This window comes from Squalius cephalus (assembly GCF_949319135.1).
Source record: "Squalius cephalus genome assembly, chromosome: 12".
Taxonomy (NCBI): Eukaryota; Metazoa; Chordata; class Actinopteri; order Cypriniformes; family Leuciscidae; genus Squalius; species Squalius cephalus.
Genome location: NC_137133.1, coordinates 26,598,554 through 26,619,918, shown reverse-complemented (window position 1 = coordinate 26,619,918; position 21,365 = coordinate 26,598,554). Strand labels below are relative to the sequence as shown.

At 38.7% G+C, this 21,365-nt stretch overlaps 1 protein-coding gene across 2 annotated transcripts in view; it reads left to right on the top strand.

Annotated features, from left to right (window-relative positions):
- The window catches only part of hmcn1 (hemicentin 1), a 135,862-nt gene that overhangs the window by 46,937 nt on the left and 67,560 nt on the right, over positions 1-21,365 (top strand). For both annotated transcript variants that reach the window (XM_079887365.1, XM_079887364.1), the window contains exons 12-24: positions 2,005-2,146; positions 2,230-2,357; positions 2,561-2,674; positions 2,778-2,936; positions 4,431-4,625; positions 5,045-5,140; positions 6,931-7,058; positions 7,178-7,322; positions 7,965-8,077; positions 8,873-9,032; positions 9,213-9,381; positions 11,674-11,801; positions 16,706-16,972. In XM_079887365.1, coding sequence (XP_079743491.1) covers positions 2,005-2,146; positions 2,230-2,357; positions 2,561-2,674; positions 2,778-2,936; positions 4,431-4,625; positions 5,045-5,140; positions 6,931-7,058; positions 7,178-7,322; positions 7,965-8,077; positions 8,873-9,032; positions 9,213-9,381; positions 11,674-11,801; positions 16,706-16,972 — 1,944 coding nt within the window. The remainder of the gene's footprint in view (positions 1-2,004; positions 2,147-2,229; positions 2,358-2,560; positions 2,675-2,777; positions 2,937-4,430; positions 4,626-5,044; positions 5,141-6,930; positions 7,059-7,177; positions 7,323-7,964; positions 8,078-8,872; positions 9,033-9,212; positions 9,382-11,673; positions 11,802-16,705; positions 16,973-21,365) is intronic.

Genomic DNA, 21,365 nt, shown 5'->3' with positions numbered 1-21,365 from the left:
TCTCAAAAACTTGCACTTTGAAACCCGTTTTCAAAAGTTTGTGTTTTCAGGCCCCCAAAACTCCTTTGTTGTGGAAATGAATTTGCAAAACATAAAAATTGTCAGTTTTTTGTGTAAACACCCCCTAAAATATCTCATTATAGCTAAGATACCTGATATTCTTAGGCAGCATTGCGTGTATTCTTCACAGAGAAGACAATACCAATAATAGGCAGATCACTAGGTTTTGGAACAGAGCTATAATGTGTATTTCCTGTCTCTGCCAATGATGTCACATCCTGCTCTGTTGGCATATGGGACAGGCAGAGACTGGAGGTCAGAGAACAGTAGAGACATGCATCAGATTGGCTTCAGCAGTGAGAAAACACTCTCATTCAGCAGGGGCTGCACATCATGAATTGATCAAGAGCATGCCTCTGCTTCAGCAGCTCAGAGAATCTGGAACCAATAATCCCACTTTAGTGTTTCTGTAAAAAAGAAGACTTGATAGGAGAATTGCTGTGAAATATGTTTGGCTGGCTTCAGAATCATATCATGGGTGTAAAGCAGGACATTTTTAAAAGGGTATTGTGGAGACCACATGGGAACATTACTTGGATACAGTTATGTTCTTTACAAACACACACACTGGAGTTAAGATTGTACTAATGACTATATATTTGTTGGTGAATGTAATTATTTTCTAATGTCTGTAAATCTCATCCAACTGTTTGATAGGTCAAATATTACCTGACAGATTGATAATAAATTTACTTTAGTACAGTGATCAATCTTTTTCACTCCAAGAACCCCCCAATTACAATTTTAATAACTTGCATGACTTTTTAAAAATCTGGTTAAAATAAGGTTTCCTCAATCCTAAATCTTTCCTAAATCCAGGTTTTCTAAGACGGTGGGAATCCTGGTTCTTTAAAGACAAAAAAAAAAAAAAAAAAAAAAACGACAAAAATTAAAAATGCACTTTTTTAAAATTACTTTAAATAATTTTGAGGCCCCCTCAAAATCATCTTTAGGCCCCCTTTGAAGTTTGCTGAGGCCCCCTAGTCAACACCGGCCCCCTGGTTGAGAACCACTGCTTTTAGTAAATTTGAGCTGTGTTTGTTTGTGGTATTGATAAGGTGTTGCCAGCAGTTTCTAAGGTGTTGTGAGTGGATTTTAGTGTGTTTCTATGCAGTTACTAGGGTATTCTGGCCCTTAGATATGGCTCAGGTAAGTATCTGTCTTTTTATGAACCATTTTATCCAACATAAGCTCACTGAAAAAACACGTCTCTACCTACCTTTTTGCAAAACTCCAAAAATGAACTTATATATACACTTCACTGCAGTTTCCTGCTGAAATGAACACTAGTGGCAGTAAAACACTAACAACTTTTATTCCTTTTCACACAAATTATGATTAATAAAGACTTATTTTCACAAGGTTCTTTGTGTTATGACCTCAAATCACTTTTACCAAAGCTCATGACTTCTAAAGCAATACATTGTGATGTTTGCATCACATAACCAGCTCAATATGTATAGCTTTTCAAATCAATAAACTTGCTCGCAGACTCACCTGATACAGCATTACACTTGTGATGCAGAGCTCTCGAGTACGATTCACAATAAAAGAGATCAAAGACTTGAAGAAACAATCTAAAATGGCATGGTTGCTTCAGCAAAGGCATTTTTTAGTTAAGTTTAAGGTAGGGTTTAGTGTAGGTGGTATGTTATTTTTAAATGTGATAGAGCATTAGCCATTTAGCGCCACTTACCGCCGGACGTTTCATTTCTGAACTGCCACGATAAATACATCAACCAACTTGACAAAACATTGCCAGATTCACATTTATCTGTTTCGGATAAAACTGAACATGCTTTTAGCTCACTGGACATTTCACTTTGAAAGTGTCCTGAAAAGTACAAGAAGCAACTAAGTTTCATTTTGCAGAACTTGTCTTAGAAACAGCTGGTCCATTTGGTTATGTTATCAAACATCATGATCACCTCATTTTCATACTAGAGCCACCAGTGGTGACGGTTGACCCTCGGAACCAGACATTCCGCACCGGTCAGGAAGTTTGGATCAGGTGTTCGGCCAAAGGCTACCCCTCACCCATGGTGGTGTGGATACACAATGATATGTTCATTATGGGCTCCAGCAGGTAACAAATACAAGTCTTACTTTTGTCTCTATTTGTTAGCCTTTACTGTAGTGTTCCTAGCTTGTTGTGCTTTACTCACCTAGGCACAGAATGACCACTGATGGCACACTGGTCATCAGGAACACGGGGCCAAAGGATGCTGGGACATACGGATGCTTGGCGAGTAATGTGGCTGGAACTGACACTAAAACTGCTTTTGTCAGCTACGTCGGTCAGTAAAGAGATAAATTGTGTAACACCACTAAATGAAAGCAAAAAATCCCAAACCTAAGGTCTAAAATGTTATTTGTTTTTTTTTTTACTGCTAAACTTCTCACAACTCTAAATAAGTGAGACATTTGACTCATTCAGTCCCACCCTATAGTTATACTCTAGTCTTTAATTAAGTTTCCTGTGATCTTTTCCCCTATGTAGAGTCTCCACAGGTGACAGTCCCTCACTCTGACCTGCTGATTGGTCTTGGACAAACAACCATTATGGAGTGCAGGGTCACGGGAGTTCCACATCCTGACGTCCTGTGGTACAAAGGTTAGCTAGTGTCCTCCTAAACCTCTGGACATCCTACTGTCATTTATGCACACCTTCTGTTTTGGCACTGTCAGCCCTAATATACTGTATGTTTGATCTTCAGGTGACATGCAGCTGAAGCCATCTGCAGTTTTAAGTATGGACCCTCAGCGCGGCACTCTGAGCATTCAGCAGACTCTGGACACACATGCAGGAGAGTACACATGTGTGGCGGTGAACTCAGCTGGATCTGCACAGGGGTACATCACGCTGGATGTGGGATGTAAGGCTATATTACAAACCCTTTATTCGAATTAGGGTTCCCCCACCTCCAAAATCCTCTGATTAAATTACATACCAATTCCAGTAATCATTTATGACGTACAGTGTCATATACCTTGTGTTTGACTGAGACATTTAGCTGAACTCATATAGGTGGAGGGTGAACCAACTCCAGGGTAAGGCTAAGGAGATGTGCTACCCCTTTAAAAACACATTTAGATACATTTCCTTGAAATATACTATCTAGTTACGTGGCACCGCACAACCTACACTTTTTTTGTTGTTATGATGAGAGGATTTGCCAACGTGCAGAACTTCAACTCGCCACTGGACAAAAACAGAGTGGATTCTAACTTAGGCTGCATCTACATTAATCCGGATACATTTGAAAACGGCGTTTTCGTTTATAAACACTCTCCGTCCACACTAGTGTTTTCAGGCGTTTTCGTACGTTTCAGTGTGGATGAGAAACTTTTGAAAAACGCCTGAAACGCTAAATTCACCTTACTGCGTATGCGTAAAACCCCACAAAAGATCACTGATATGATTCAGATGGAAAAATAAATAATGAAGTAATATCGCGCAATTCTTCTGACAGGATAATTTTATTTAGTAAAATATCTCACCATTCACTGATGCGGTCCAGGTCGCACACAGTCACCATATGTTTGGTCTAAAACGCAACTGCTCTCATGTATTGCCGCAGGACAGCAAATGTGAGTAAATTCTGTCATCTTTGCAGGACTGATATGAAGAGTGTGCAATGTAGAATATCTAGCAACAGTGAGAAAGTGAATAGCACATAACAGGCATAATACTGGTATAAACATGAATATCTATTGGTACAATATGCGTCACATGACTAAATTTACGTCATAGTTTTTAAATACCACCGGTTTCACAGTCCACACTACAACGTGAAAACGGGGTTTTCAAATGTATCCACTTTGGAGTGCGTTTTCAAAAAGCTTCGTCTTCATTAATAAAAACGGCGTCTCAGTGTGGACGGAAGGCCAAAACGTAGAGAAAAATATACGTTTTCAAACGAAAACGTATTAGTGTGGACATGGCCATAAACACCTCTGATTGCCCATTGTGTTCAAGAAGTCAACAGATATGTTTATGATTGGCTACATTGCTCAATGCTGCAAAAACACATTGTAAATAGAAACCTTTTGACGCTTTCCAGAGCACAAACACAGAAATGCACCAAATTGTTTGGCAAATCTATTTCGCCAGTAAGCTATTATTGCGGAGAAAGCTAACTCTTGACCAGGAGTTATGGGCAGCTTTCCCCTCTAAAAGCAATCAGAAGCAGCAGGCAGTGGTTTGAGTAAGAACATTTTAAGCTAGTCTCAAGTCTGTGGCAAGGGGACGCCTTTTTAATACTGATGTCTTTTAACTGTCTATTGAAGACCCCTACTGTATATATAAATGAATCAGACTACTGTTTTGTTCTTTATTAAAAGCTTTCGATCTTTTAACTATTCCACAGCTACTCCTCAGTTCACACAAAAACCATCAGATCTGTCTGCTGATATCGGCACGAACGTCACCTTGCCGTGTCATGCAAGAGGCCATCCAGAACCTCAGCTCTCCTGGAGACGAGATGACAATGTCTCACTCTTCTCTCAGCACCGCGGTCCCAGTACTGTCACAAAAAAAAATGATGGGGGCCTTTTCATCACCAGTCAGTGCCACCAGAGTGTTTTCCTTTTCTCTCTCTCTTCACCTGAGTTTTTATCAACAAATAACTTAATTTCTCTTATAATATCTTATATTATCTTAATTTTGATATTATAATATTAATTTAACACAAGGATTTTTTTAAGAAATATATAACACTTAAACTGTTAATATTTTTTCTTTCATTTAATTATTTATTTTTGTATATATTTATTTATTTATAAAATTGATGACTGAAGAAAAATATTTTCAGAGAAATTCAGCATTGGATGCTTTTAAACTGAAAATATATTTTTTGTGTGTTGCATTTAGTTGCATTTCTTAATATTTACTTTTCATTATTTATAAGAAGATACAAGTAGTGTTGTAATGAATTTTACAAATTGCAAAGGTTCATATGATTTTCTGTCCTTTGCCTTTTAGACCTCTGGGTAGAGGATGAGACCACCTATGTTTGTGAAGCTCAAAACCACTTTGGCAAAATCCAGGCCAAGGCCAAAGTCACTGTCACTGGACTCGGTATGATGTCTGAAATATGCTGCATTTACGACTGAGGAGTTATGTTACATGTTTATGCTGATCCTTCTGTCAGCAGCTCACTTGAAGGAAGAAGCTGGTGTGGGATATTAATTGTTTTGCACTTCCTTTATCTTAGTCACATGCACATTTTCTTGGCCTGAGGCCCATAAGTTTCAGTTGTGATGTTTGGGTCCATATGATTTTACAGTAAAAGGCTCAGGGGTACATGCGTTTCTGGTTAAGAGAGAAAAGATGCAATAATCCAACACCAGAGGCCAACACCAGACTTAGTTCAAATTCATTATCTGTGGCGAGGGCTATACCGCACCAGATGTGAACACTAAAACATCCATAATTGCATTGCAATGTGAATACTTTAATACTGAATACTACATGCACCTAAGAAAATGGCTCATTCCAAGGTTTTTGAAGAAAGCAGCATTTTGGAACATCATTTCATCATATGGGCTGATTTTAAGCCTGATTTTAGCAAAATTAAGCCTGAAAATTAAAACATAAAAAGTAAAACATATGATAACATTTTGTCAGATTCTGACCCCCTGCTCTTATATATTATTGGAGTACATGTTGGTGAACTTTAGTTGGTTTAATAAATAATCCTAATGTGTATATTACAAGAGAAGGCATTTTTGATCAATACAGTTTTCACTGTGACTGGAGGCTTCTAACGATAAGTATCATACCAAAACTTCATCAAGGTCAGTTGGTTTTGTCATGATGAAGAACACTATGTGAGATCAGAAGTGTCTCTTGTGTAAGCGTATCTCTGTGTGTGAGGGAATGACTGCATTTTTGTGGTCCTGTAAAAACAACATAACATCGAGTTGAAGCTAAAGGTCACTAATGAGGTCTCACAGCGTTTCTCAGCCGTCCCATAATTCTGCTCTGCTGAGCCCTAATAACCTGTGACACTCTCTATATGTATTCCAAGGTATCCATGGAAATTTAACAAGCAAAACAACAGAGGTGTGGCCAGTCCACTGAGTTTTCAGTGCCGTTGTTTCCAGTGGAGACTTAACCATACTCTGACTGATTGAATTAGTAAAATCACATTTAATATGATCAGGTTTATTTTTTAAAAAACATCTTGCTCTTCATGAGGATAAATCATAGGATGCATAATACCTCAGGTTTTGGTGTAATGGCTCATTATTGTCAGTGTGGTATGTGTAGCGGGTAAACTTTTTGAAACTACCATATTGAAACTATCTGTAGCATTCTCATATACACTATCATTGAAAAGTTTGGGATTGGTAGGATTTTTTTTTTATGTGTTGAAAGAAGTCTCTTATGCTCACTAAAGCTGCATTTATTTGATCAAAAATACAGTAAAACAAATGTGAAATAACTGCTTTAATGTATTTTAAAATGTAATTTATTTTCAGCAGCTTTTACTCCTGTCTTCAGTCACATGATCCTTCTGAAATCCTTCTAATATGCTGATTTGGTGGTTAACATTACTCTTATCAATGTTGAAAACAGTAGCTTGATTTTTTTTATGTGGACACCATGATCATTTTTTAAGGATTTATTGATGAATAAAAAGTTTAAAAAAAGAACAGCATTTATTTGAAATAAAAAATCTTTTGTAACATTACAAATGTCTTCACTGCCACTTTAATCAATTTAATGCAGCCTTTTTGAATAAGAGTATTAATTTCTGTAAAAAGAATCTCACCCACCCCAAACTTTTGAATGTATTTGTGTATCTGTAATACTTCCATGATACTGTATAAATTACCATCCTAATATGTGTATTTTGTGTGCAGTGTCTCCTTTGATAGCTCTGAGTCCCACAGTGGTCAGTGTGATAGAGGACCAGCAGGTCACTCTCCCCTGTGTCATACTAGCTGGAAACCCCCTTCCTGAGAGACACTGGCTACATGACAATGGCTTGGTGAGTTAACACATGTGCACACACATAGGCCCTGAAGTCTGTGCATTTCAAGTAGTCATTAAATATTTTTACAGTCACAATTATTAAACGTGATTTAAATGTGTGCTTGTGTGTGTCAGGTTACATCAAGTCCATACGCGACTGTGAGACGTGATGGTAGTCTACATATAGAACGGGTCAGTCAGCAGGATGGGGGGCAATACACCTGTTTGGCCGAAAATGTGGTGGGATCTAGCAACCGCACTACCATACTCAACGTCTACGGTAAGACGTAAAACAAATACATACACAAATAATGAAATACACTACCATTCAAAAGTTTGGGGTTAGTAACATTGATCAAAGTGACAGTAAATACATTTATAATGTTACAAAAGAATCATAATAATGCTGAAAATAAATGCTTTTCTTTTGAACATTCTATTCTCAAGGAATACTGAAAAAATCAGATCTATGCTTTAAAAGACAATGCAGAATCATGCCTGTAGTAAAGGATTTATTTTCTGTGGTTCCAGACCACTATGACATAGCCCAGTCTTCTGTTTCCTCCCTTCCATGACTGTATATAATAAGCCTTTATTTCCCCCTGCTCCACAAAAGATGCCTTCATCATTCATTCATTTGAGAATTAAAAACAGAACCAGCAGTGTGAGCAGAGCACTTCTGCAGAGAAATAACAAAAAAAAAAAGACAAAAAATCTCATTTTTTGAATGCAATCAGTCTTAAGGAAGCAATCTACATTCACTGATGGAAAGTCTGAGTCTACATTATTAAAGGATAGAGTACATGGCCTGAACATTATCCTAAAAACTGTTAAAATACCTTCTGTGCAGTGTTGCACAGGTTAGTTTTTTTTCTAAATCCTTCCTCATACTAAACCAAGTGTTTCTACATTTTCTCTCCAGTGATGCCCACTATTCAACACGGCCCTCAAGTATTCAGTACCATTGAAGGGACGCCCATTTCTCTGCCATGTCGTGCACATGGAGTCCCCAAACCAGATATCACTTGGTCTAAGGTACATGTATCTCATTTCTGTTTCTCTCTCTTTTCTCTCACACAAACACATGATCATACAATTAGGATTTGGACAGAAAATACACTTTTTTAGGGTATTGACTTTGATGAAATGCTTATCTGGTCAGAAAAACAGCACTTAAACTTTTTGGCACAGAGCCCATCATGCTCTGGTTTCGGTTTTTGCTTAGGGTTTTAATTTTAAAGGCACACTATGCAAGATTTGTACCTTAATATAACAGCTTAGAAATCATTTCGATGGTAAACAAACTCGTAGTAGGGCGAATCATCATCGAATTATCGAATCAAAACCGATAGCAAAGCCACTGGCAAAACCAGCAATGCAAGTTTGAGCGGTGGCGCCCCGCCAAATCTCGCAAGAATCACGACTTGCTTTATGGCACATACATCAACAACATATGAAGCAGCCTCTATGGAAGACACTAGCACGTATTTCAGACGTGAATCATGGCAGAGTCGACGAAGAAAACGAAGAAAGCGCGGTCAGAAGAGTCAAGGAACAGAAAACGAGAAACTGCATAGTGTGCCTTTAAATGTAATTTTTAATTGTAAGAAAAAAAAAATTGTTAGCATATTAATGTTAGTGATTGTTTTTCTTTCAAAATCCTAAAACTTTAATATGATCACATTATTTAGTTAGGTGCTCATTTGATATTTTGTCTTCTCAAATTTTACATGTACATACAAAACCATTAAAATTGCAGGTCAGTCTCACTATTTCAGCCTTACATTGCACCCGTATGCTGCTATAAAATGAATGTGTGATGTTTTTCAGCGAGGGGAGTTGCTGGATCTGACTGGCAGTGTGTTTTCTCTGTTTGAGGATGGCAGTCTTCACATTGTCTCCCCCAGTGGTGAAGAGTCTGGCGAGTTTGTGTGCACAGCCACGAATGCTGCTGGATACAGCTCCAGAAAGGTCCAGCTCACCGTCTACGGTCAGAGCAGCTTGATCTACTTACTTGTCTGATCAATTTTACCGGTCCTCTGAGGTTCTGTGAAACTGTAAATTGTCTAATGTTTACTGCAGCTTTGTTTGTTTCCTTTGTATTAGTTTGGTGCATCCTCCAATCTCACCCTGTTGTACTTGCATACTGTATGTCTTTGTAAATTTGTAGTGAAGCCCAGGCCGAGCGGTGTAGAGATGCAGAATAACTCAGACAAGCTGTTGGAGATGTCGGTAACAGTGGGTGAAGATGTCACACTGCCGTGTGAGGTGGAGAGCATACCTCCTCCCATCATCACCTGGGCCAAAGACAAGCAGCTCATCTCCCCCTTCTCTCCCAGGTATCAATTTTGCTTATGTCTCTGTGTTTCTTCACAGATTTCAGGAAGAACATTTCAAGGTATTTGTGAAAAATACACAAATACTTGGGATCTTATTTATAAAGAAATGAGTAGGATATCAACGTACAATAATTTTCTGATTGTTACTATACATAATTTATGAAATGTCCATATGCATGGTAAATTTTCCTAAATGATTAATTAATAATCTTCAAAAAAGATTCTTGCAGAAATTCAAAATCTGATTATACATAATCTAAATATGACCACATTCTAAGCATTCAAATGCTCTTGTGCATGTAAACATAGTCAATCATTTATTGCTTGGACTACTGTTCAAAAGTTTGGTTCAAAAATGAATACTTACTCAGCAGGGATGCATTAAATTGATCAAAAGTCACTGTAAAGACTTTAACATTATTATTAAAAAAAACTGTTAAAAATGTATCACGGTTTCCACCAAAAATATTAATCAGCAATTTTTTTCAACATTGATAACAATAAGAAATGTTTCTTGCATTTCTTATAATGACAACATACACTTATGAGCAAAAACATTATGAACAGTCACAGGTGAATGTCTTGATCATCTCCTAACAAGGCCATATTAAGGTCTAGGTAGGTCTTTGGTGTTTTATGCCCCCAACGGCACCTTCCAGGCAGCGAGGGGATGGGTAGGTTTAAGGTTGAGGGTAGGGTTAGCTGCCTCTAAGGAGCCATTGGGGGCATAAAACACCATCGAGCGTCTAGGTACTAGGTTAGGTGGTAAGCAGACATTCAGTTCCCGTAATCAACGTGTTGGATGCAGGAGAAATGGACAGGAATAAAGATCTGAGCGACTTTGACAAGGAACAGATTGTTATGCAAGGCGACTGGGTCAAAGTATCTCTGTGTGTATTCTTGTGTGTTGCTCCTTGTCACCAGTGGTGAGAATTTACCAACAGTGGCCGAGGAGGGACAACCAGTGACAGTGTGTTGGGCGCCCAAGGCTCATCGATGCACAAGGGCAACAAAGGCTATCCTGTCTGGTCTGAGCCAACAGAAGGTCTACTGTGGCACGTCACATAAAATTTTAATGATGGTTATAAGATAAATGTGTCACAACACAATAGTGCATCACACTCTGCTGCATATCAAAGTGCCTATTATGCCACCATCGAAAGCACCTACACTGGACATGCAGAACTGGACCTTGGAGCAGCGGATGATCGCCTGGTCCGATGAGTCCTGTTTTCTTTTACATCATGTGGATGGCCATGTACATGTGCACCGTTTACCTGGGGAAGTGATGGCACCAGGATGCTCTGTGGGACTAGGACGGATGAGGGAGTGTGAATCTCTGGGCAATATTCTGCTGGGAAACCCTGTGTCCGGTAAATTTGACACGTGCCACCTGCCTATACATTGTTGCAGAACAGGCACATCCCTTCATGACAATGGTGTTCCCTGGTGTAAGGGTGCTCTTTAAGCAGGATAATACACCCTGCCACATATTGTTCAAGAATGGTCTACGGTACATGATGAAGAGGTCAAGGTGTTGCCCTGGCCTCCAAATTCCCCAGATCTCAATCCAACTGAGCATCTGTGGGATGTGCTGGACCGAATCTGCTGCTAACATCTTGGTGTCAGATACCATAGGACACCTTCATGGGACTTATAGAGTCCATGCCTCATCGATGAGAGAACCAACTGCATATTATGCAGGTGGTCATAATGTTTTGTCTCATCAGTGGATGTTTCAGCATATCAGAATGATTATGTGACACTAAAGACTGGAGTAATGGCTGCTGGAAATTCATCTTTGGCATCACAGGAATAAATTACATTTTGAAATATACTGAAGTAGAAAACAGTTGTTTTAAATTGTAATAATATTTCACAATATTAAGTCATCGTGCATGATATATGCACAAAAAAGCTTGCATGCATTGTTTTTCAGTTGGTGTACAGAATCAAATCTCATTGTGCATACATTTTATAAATAAGACTTGTATCCTATTTTTAAACACTATAAATCTTGTATGCAGGTAGCTTGCTTTTCTCTGCATTGTTTTTCAAGGGCTGATGTTTACTTTACAGCCTAGAGGCAGAAAGACTGCGGTCAGATAAAATTACACAGTAATTAAACTCTCCTTTTTCAGCTCAACATGAAAGTAAACAGAGGGATAATTTCGGAAGCTTCTCTTTAAACTGGGAGCACCTGTGTGTTTTTACACACAGTATGCCAAAGAACAGTTAGTCTTACATTTTAGCCTCTTCTCCTCCTTTCAAATGTAACCTCTTCTCTCATAGACACATTCAGCTGCCATCAGGCTCCTTGAGGATCACAGAAACACGTGTGACTGACAGTGGCATTTACCGGTGTGTGGCTACAAACATAGCTGGAAACTTCACTCAGACAGTCAAACTCAGCGTTCTGGGTAAGAGAAACAGAACACATTTATTTACTTGAATGCTCTCACAATTCATGCTTGCAATTGAAATTTGTTTATCAAAGCAACAACAGTTTTATGTTATGCCATATAAGTTCTTATGAGCACACATCAGCCCAGAGGTGTTAAAAAGCAGGTCTCATCTGTTTAAATGAATCACTTTGCCACATTGGTCTTGTGGTGACATCAGGCTTCAATCAGTCTTATTTTAATGTACATCATGAGTTGATATCAAGTGCTCTGTTCGTACCCACAACTATAAAATAAATTTTGACTGAAAACCCCATGTAAAACAATGCTGCACGAGCATCATTAAATGACGCAAACGTTTTTGTGCATTTGATAGTCAATTACACATCACACACCACATTCATCTCGGTAAGTACTTCCATGTGATAACGTTTCACACATGCCAATGTGCATTTTCCCAGAAAAGCACATATCTGAGCACTTTCGTAATTAGTTTTTTGCTCAGTGTAGTCCATGCTAAGATAAGTACCATTTACTAAGTACCATTTTTATCATATAAGACACAAATTAGAGTTTAAACATACATTTTACATGTTTGAAATACGATTTTTGAATTTCAGGTACTAGCTTTTTTAAATTTGGGACATGAAGTGTTTTCTGTTTAAAAGTTAGCGGCCTCCTGTTAACCTAATTATTATCCATTCAGTTGTTTCAAGTGTTTGTACATGTGAATTGTATATTGTACAACATATACTGTACATTGTTGATATATTTTTCTCATTCGTGAGATTTTCGTTGGAATTGCCTATCAGTTCTACCCGGAGGAATCGTATTATTATTTATGTTTCTTGCTTCTTTACCATCACAAAACCTTACGGTACTATCCGAAGGGTTGTTAATGAGTGACAGTGGCTCACAGCTTGATTGCCATTTTTTTCCCACTGACTTGTTAGCTGTGTCCTTTTAATCTTCTCCAGTACAATGGTCATGAGACTCACCTGTTGTTTTTGGGCATTAAACATCTGAGAAAGGCTCTCACAGAGCTGTGTCTGCTCTGCAGTCTTTTGCCCATTTCAGATCGATGGCTCTGGCTTTGTGTGTGTCAACCTGAAAGATGCATACTTTCATTTCCCGATGATGTTTTTTTTTTTTGCTGTTCATCAGCATCAGATTACATTAGAAAGTTACTGCATTTCAGTTTCCTGAGTCAAACCTACCAGTTCAAGGTTCCAACTTTTGGGCTGTCCCTTGCTCCTCACGTTTTCACAAGATATGTGCACGCATCTCTGTCTCTACAACTTACTCACAAGAACCTGACATGGTGGCAAGGCAAGGCAAGGCAAGGCAAGTTTATTTATATAGCACATTTCATACACAATGGCAATTCAAAGTGCTTTACATAGAAGAAATTAAAATAATAAAAAGAAATAAGAATAATTAAAACAGTTTAGAAAAATAAAAAATAAAATACAGTACAGTACAGTCGGACGAACATTGGCACAGTGCTCATTCATTAAATGCATAGCTAAACATGTGTTTTGAGTCTGGATTTGAAAGTGACTACAGTAGGAGCACGTCTGATCTGCTCTGGAAGCTGGTTCCAGCTGCGGCTGGCATAATAGCTAAAAGCAGATTTGCCATGCTTAGAGTGAACCCTTGGTATTTCTAGCTGATATGATCCTAGTGATCTGAGTGATCTGTTGGGTTTATATTCAGTGAGCATATCTGCAATATATTGAGGTCCTAGGCCATTGAATGATTTATATACCAGTAATAATACTTTAAAATCAATCCTAAATTTAACTGGGAGCCAGTGTAAAGATCTGAGGACTGGTGTGATATGTTCATATTTTCTGGTTCTGCTCAGAATCCTGGCGGCAGCGTTCTGTATGAGCTGCAACTGTCTTATGGTCTTTTTGGGAAGGCCAGTGAGGAGTCCATTACAATAATCCACCCTGCTGGTGATGAAAGCATGCACAAGTTTCTCTAAGTCTTGTCTGGAAACAAAGCATCTAATTCTTGCAATATTTTTCAGATGATAATATGCTGATTTAGTTATTGCTTTGACATGACTACTGAAACTAAGGTCTGACTCTAGTGTCACACCAAGATTCCTGACTTGATTTTTAGTTGTTTATCCCCTAGAGTGAAGGTATGCGTTCACCTTGAGAACTTCATCTTTGTTTCCAAATGCAATGACTTCAGTTTTGTTTTGTTTAACTGAAGAAAGTTTTGACACATCCAACTGTTGACTTCATCAATGCATTGGAACAGGGAGTCAATGGGGCTGTAATCGTTAGGCGATAGGGCTAAGTAGAGCTGTGTGTCGTCTGCATAGCTGTGGTAAGCAATTTGGTTCTTTCTCATTATTTGGCTCATTGGGAGCATATACAGGTTGAACAGGAGTGGCGCAAGAATTGAGCCTTGAGGAACTCCGCATGTCATGGATGTCCACTCAGACTTATGATCTCCTATACTCACATAATAACCTCTCCCATCTAAGTATGACCTGAACCATTTTAGGACTATCCCAGAAAGCCCCACCCAGTTTTCCAGCCTGTCAAGAAGTATGTTGTGATCGACAGTGTCAAATGCAGCACTGAGGTCGAGTAGTACCAGCACTGATAATTTGCCTGAATCAGTATTTAAGCGAATATCGTTTATTATTTTTATGAGCGCTGTCTCTGTGCTGTGATGCGGTCGGAAACGGAAACCAGATTGAAAATTGTCAAAGGATCCATTTAAGCTCAAGAATTTGTTCAGCTGATTGAAGACAACTTTTTCAATGATCTTGCCTATGAAAGGAAGATTTGAAATCGGCCTATAGTTGCTTAATATGGTCTTATCCAGATTGTTCTGTCAGCCACAACTCACTTCTCTGAGGGTGGCTCATATTTCAGGAGCATGCAACTAGACTACGGATGCTCTTTCCAGGGATCAACTACATCCAGGAGAATGGAGGCTTCATCCGGATAGTGCAGAAGATCTGGCTATGGTTTGGAAGAGCAGAGGTAGATCTTTTTGCTTCAGAGATGACCCCTCACTGTCGCTTATGGTTTGCAAGGACAGAAGCATCCAGTCCCTTGGGGCAGGATGCACTGTCTCAAGACTTGCTGAACTGCCTACTGGATGCGTTTCCACCTATTTTTTACAGTCTATGGTTTCCACCTGTTCATCTGTTATGGGTGACATTACACAGGATCTCCCTGTGCAAGCACAGCATGCTACTTGTGGCACCATGATGGCCATCCAGACCATGTTTTCTTTAGTTACTAAAACTTCTGACAGGCAAACCTTGGAAGCTTCCCCCCTCCCTCCCCCCAGGAAGTTCCTTCTCTCCCAGTTGAAGGGCAACATCAGGCATCCGTATCCAGTTCACCTTCAGCTTTGGGTCGGGCCACTGGGTTAAACATTTCTCTAGAGCATTGCGACCCTGCAGTTTTCCACACCATCTCCAATGCCAGGGCTTCTTCCACACTACAGATCTATGCTTTGCATTGGAAGCTGTTTTTTGCATGCTTACAAGGCAGCAGGGAAACCATTTCCCTGGGTTCTAACTTGTCATTCCACTAGGGTCATCTCATCTTCATGGGCTACCTTTAGAGGAGTGTCCTTGGCGGACATCTCCACTGCTGCTACTTGGTCATCTCCGTGCACGTTTGGTTTTATTAGGTTTATTAGGTCAATGTTGCTGCTCATTATGTCACGAGTTCTGCAGATAATCAGGAGATGCCTTCATTTTTTCAGGTGGGTGGCATTCCAAATGATTATGTTGGTATGTGTCACCCACTAGTGTTTATTTACTAGTTACGCATGAAACTGTGGTTCTGTGAATTCTGGATGACCACCAGAGTTCTTTGTCACTCGGAATTTGCGAGAAAGGTGTACTGAGGCAGAGTGTTGTGGCTTTTAAACTCCCCAGGGCTCAGCATACATCACGTATGTGGTATATTCTCTCGACCTATCTGGCTGGAGATCCGATTATCCACTGGTGTTTATACTGCCTCAGGCGGTCATCCAAAATTCACAGAAGCACAGTTACATGCATAACTAGAGTTTTGTTTCTCTCTTGTAACACACACACACACACATACATACACACACACACACACCATTGGTGACAAAAGAGAAAACTTTTTATTTGTGTTGATTTTTTTCTGAAGATTTTTCTTGTTTAAAGCACAAACCAATACAAAACTATATTTTGTTAAAACAAGCTTGCTTTAATCATTAAAAAAGAGAACCAACAAATACTGCCAATGGGGGTAATGATTTAAAAGACTTTAACGTTAATCTTTTTTAAGGTTTAAGGTATTTACATGCACAAAAGTAAAAAAGAAATCTGAAAGAAATTGCGATTAACCTCAATTTTATTGTGATGCATATATAGATATAGTTGCTTATATTTATTACACTGCGCAGTGACTGTGCACATGAGAGTGTTCACATTGGTGTTAAGAGGCCAAGTGAGATTCATTGACCTCCTAACACCCAACTTTGAACTTCAGCAGGGCTGATGTGATGTATAAGAAAGCATGGAAGGAGAGATCAGCTGTGCCTCAGTCGCTCTAAGCAAAACCTGACAATACTGTAATAACATACGAGCACACTCAGACACATCTATAAGTTAAAATTTAATAGCGTTATCTATAATGACTACAATTAAAACCTTAGTCATTTTAATCTTGATTAAAACTGTGAGCAAATACTTTAGCAGAACTGAGTCTGAGAAATGAAAGCTACAGCAAAGAGGAATGTTCTGTTTGATTTATCACAGCTACCAAATGTCTCATCAGGAAGATTAACACTCAAAAATGATGTGAGAAAATTATCAGTAACTTCAAATTACATGTTATGCAAGAGCGTGTGTTTTCTACTTCTCTCTACTCTTAATACCACTTTCTCTCTTTTTACCCTCTCAGTTCCTCCCAGCATCCGTGCAGGTCCTCAAGCGATGAAAGTTCAGGTGGGACATGCAATAGACCTGCCCTGTGTCGCACAGGGAGTCCCAGAACCCTCTGTGTCCTGGCTGAAGGATGGTGCTACTCTGTTGGACGGGTCTCATTACAGGATCTCAGATGGGGCTCTGACTCTGAACCAAGTGGGGCTTATTGATGAGGGCGTCTATACCTGTGTGGCTTCCAACATCGCTGGGCAAGATGAAGCCATCATTCAGCTCCATGTACAAGGTCAGAAAGATATTGGCAACTATTGTTGTGATTATCGTATTTTCCGGACTATAAGTCGCTCCGGAGTATAAGTCGCATCAGTCAAAAAATGCATCATGAAGAGGAAAAAAACATATATAAGTCGCACTGGACTATAAATCGCATTTATTTATTTCACAAAATCCAAGACACGTTTAATCTGGTATTTAATCTTTAATAAAGAACATTTAATCTGGAAAGGCAAGTTATTACACAATAGCACACAGAACAACAGGCTGAATGGGTGTCTGGTATGTTAACGTAACACATTAACTAGGGCTGTAACGATATGAAACCGAAATCCCTTCCAACTCCCAGAGTTATCCTTCCCGTCCAGATCCAATGCTACCACATCTTTAAAGGGGACCTATTATGCAAAATTCACTTTTGCATGTTGTTTGGACATAAATTTGTGTTGGCAGTGTGTGTACACAACCACCCAATAGTGATAAAAATCCACTCACTTCTTTTTTATTAATCCCCATAAATCATCAGCAGTGTCTCCCAACGACCTGTTTTCAGAATGCGGCTTTAGTGACGTCACTAAAGCCACAGGCCCTGCCCACGAGTGTTGACAGACACTGCCGTTTTAACATAGACCCGCCCTGATTGAGTTCACAGCGAGTTGTACACATCCGCCATTGCTGCACTGATGAGAATGTCTCCCAAGCGTTGTAACGTTAGGTGTTGTGTGGCTGGATGTATTAATCCACATAGCTCTCTCTATTTACTCCCGAAATCTGAGCCAGCCGCTGAAGACGAGGTGGAATTATTTTGTTTTCAAAGAAAATGCTTCCTCAACGCTACCGAAATTCGTTTATGTCCTTTCGCACTTCTTATACTGTGTTTACTCAGCTCTTACGGTGATTTTCTAAAACTGACGCTTCATCTTTTGTGTGATGTTCAATAAACTTTATTAAACTCATCAGTATATTTTTGATCATCATTCGGACCTGGTCCGAAACAGCAGACTTGTAGGCTATTAATAGTGGATACATACAAACAGATGACAAATACGTTATAACCGTAATTAAACTAAACTAGGTCTAAAATAGGTCTAAAATAAACTAAAATAGGTCCCCTTTAAATTACTATTAGTATTATTTGAAGTTAACATTATAAAACACGTAGACCTACACCACATAATTCTTTAAATAAATTCTTTAAAATTGGGCAATTCCAGCGTTATGGACATGACATTTGCAGTAAAAACTTGAAATATAAATTCTCAGAAAATGCATTTAATACCAATATATTGAAACGTCTCTTTATATATCCATACTCCCTCAATAAAGGAGTCCAGACATTAGAAAAATATCATTCTACATGCGTTTTATATTTAATATGAGGGAAATACACATGCGTTACGGACATGACACAAAAAAATCTTTAACTTTTAGGTGGCAAAATATGTTTTAGTAATTCTGTGAATTACACTGCGCAAACCAAAAGTAATACTACCCACTGGATGAAGAAGGATTGGCTCTCCACAGAACATAAAATATTATTATTAGGGGTGTAACGATTCGTTTTAACAACGATTCGATTCGTATCGCGATTCGTGGTTGTCGATATGATTCAAGGACGATATTGGTTCATTTAGAACGATATGATCCGAAACGATTCAGTGACTTGAAATCGATTCAGTGACTTTTTAGCCAAAAATTCTTGTAAGGGAATCAGGTATCAATTAATTATGGATATAAACAAACAAGTAAACAACAATTGATGTCAAATGCATTCACATTTTATTTGAATAAAGTAGGACTGCACGATTATGACAAAAAATCATAACTGTCGATTATTCCCTTGAAATTGTAATTGTGATTATTAATTACGATTATCACAACATTGAATGATGTTTTGAATAGTTTGGCCATGGGACCCACATTTCCCCATGGTCATCAAGCCACGACCCACCTTTTTAGGAATTATATAGGCCTATTATAATACATTTGTTTACACAAAAATTGTTGACACACAAGCTCTGTCCCCCTTTACTTAACATACAAAAAAATTGTAAGAATATGACAAATACTGGGCACTGCGAGGTTAAGCTATTAAATAGCAGTCCCAAACTAGTTTTTGTTAATACAATCTTGGTATGAGCCACCACAGTCATATAAAAATATACAAAATAACCAGTAAGTGGCATTTTGTTATGGAAACAAACAACAATTAGGCTAGCATGGTGATACACAATACTTAGAAGAACTGGTAAAGAAACATGGAAACTGCTCCTGATAAATAGCAACACACATGACGTACCAATAACGTAATTTATTGGTATTTTACTTTCATTTCTTAAACGTACAGTATGTAATTTTTTCGCCACTAGGGGTCGCTAACCTCTTTACAATAACAAAGGCGTAGTTTGATGATGCAACATTTGCTAAGAATTATGGATCTTGTCGTCAACGTCAAGCCGACCGATCTAATAATGTTTATGGATGACTGAATACATCGATGTTTTTATCATGAAGTGTGATATGAAGCAGTTCGGGATTGCTAAGAGACAGCTATCAGCTCCACACGTGACGCGAGTCCCGCGGATATAAAAGGAATATGGACATTTCATTCTACTGAACTACACGGAAGTGCAGAATTACTACACACAGGTCAGTTTATTAGACAAATTAAACTTGTGAGGTAACGCAGCGCTGTTTCACTTGGTCTAACATTACACTATCACACTAAACTGCATTTGAATGTGTTGAAATTTATGTGTTAGTTTGTCTGTATGAGACTAGCAGTAAGCTAGATCAACATTAGAATAACATACAGATCATATTCTAACATTTTATCATTGTTGAACTATATAACATTGATTATTAAACAGGTGAGCACATTTACATTAAACTAAAGTACATGTAGAAGCGGTCGAAGTCTCGGACATGGAGCTCTTGTTTATATACTGTCTATGGGAGCTCTTGGCATCTCGAAAACACCGCGCTGATATTGATTCTCGTTTTAGTTCTCCTTTTTTATCCAAAGTCTGCTTGCCATGGTCCATAATGTTTGAACGAAACAACAACAGCGTGCAGATAGACATTACGAACTACACAGTTGTCCACGTCTGTCGTCTTGGTTACTATCAGAGGGCTCTGGTTGCTATGGCAGTACGAGTGGAAACCAGGGACAACGCGGATATGACGCCATTGGCGGCGACAAAACGGAAATAAAGAAACGGGACGTGTCTTTGAATTAAATTACAAATTTCTCCTGGTTTGAAAGTTGTTGGAAACAGTCAGGATAATGTAAGTACACAAAAAAAAAAAAATATAACATAGATATAGTGATTTTTGGTATTTTTAAAGCAAAAAAGTTACATATTGTGCCTTTAACTTATTAATTTACGATGTTGCATGCTCGTATTTCTTTTGCGCTTTAGTGAAGTGATACAGCGCGCACCGGCGCATTTGCGCGTGCAATTAAAGAGTGCACGCTACGAGCACAGTATAACAATGACAGGACATGAAATTTCGTCATTAAAAGTGCTAAGAAAAAACATCCATATAAAGTCTGACGTGCTTAAATCCAATGCGTTATTTCCTAGTATCGATACAATCGATTCATTACCTTTTAAAACGATGTTAGATTGATATACGTCGTCCGGAAGGCCAACTTGCCAAGCACAGATCGATGTAGTTGGATCATAGGAATATAAATCGATACATCGATGTAGTTGAAGAATCGTTACACCCCTAATTTATTTATTTTTTTCGTGTTCGCATTGAGGAAAAAACAGAACTTCAAACAGAAAGCACAAAGCCTGTCTTTTTGTATTAATTATTTCTTAATTTTAATCAATGTTTCATCAACCAATTGCCTGGATTTATCACGATAATCACGACACGAAGGCGCCTACACGTGAACTGGAGCTCGTCTCATAAATTAACCGAAACTCAGCGTATAAGGTAGCCTTCTTGCCTCACAGACCTGAGACATACAGTGGGGAGAACAAGTATTTGATACACTGCCGATTTTGCAGGTTTTCCCACTTACAAAGCATGTAGAAGTCTGTAATTTTTATCATAGGTACTCTTCAACTGTGAGTGACGGAATCTAAAACAAAAATCCACAAAATCACATTGTATGATTTTTAAGTAATTCATTTGCATTTTATTGCATGACATAAGTATTTGATACATCAGAAAAGCAGAACTTAATATTTGGTACAGAAACCTTTGTTTGCAATTACAGAGATCATACGTTTCCTGTAGTTCTTGACCAGGTTTGCACACACTGGAGCAGGGATTTTGGCCCACTCCTCCATACAGACCTTCTCCAGATCCTTCAGGTTTTGGGGCTGTCACTGGGCAATACGGACTTTCAGCTCCCTCCAAAGATCTTCTATTGGGTTCAGGTCTGGAGA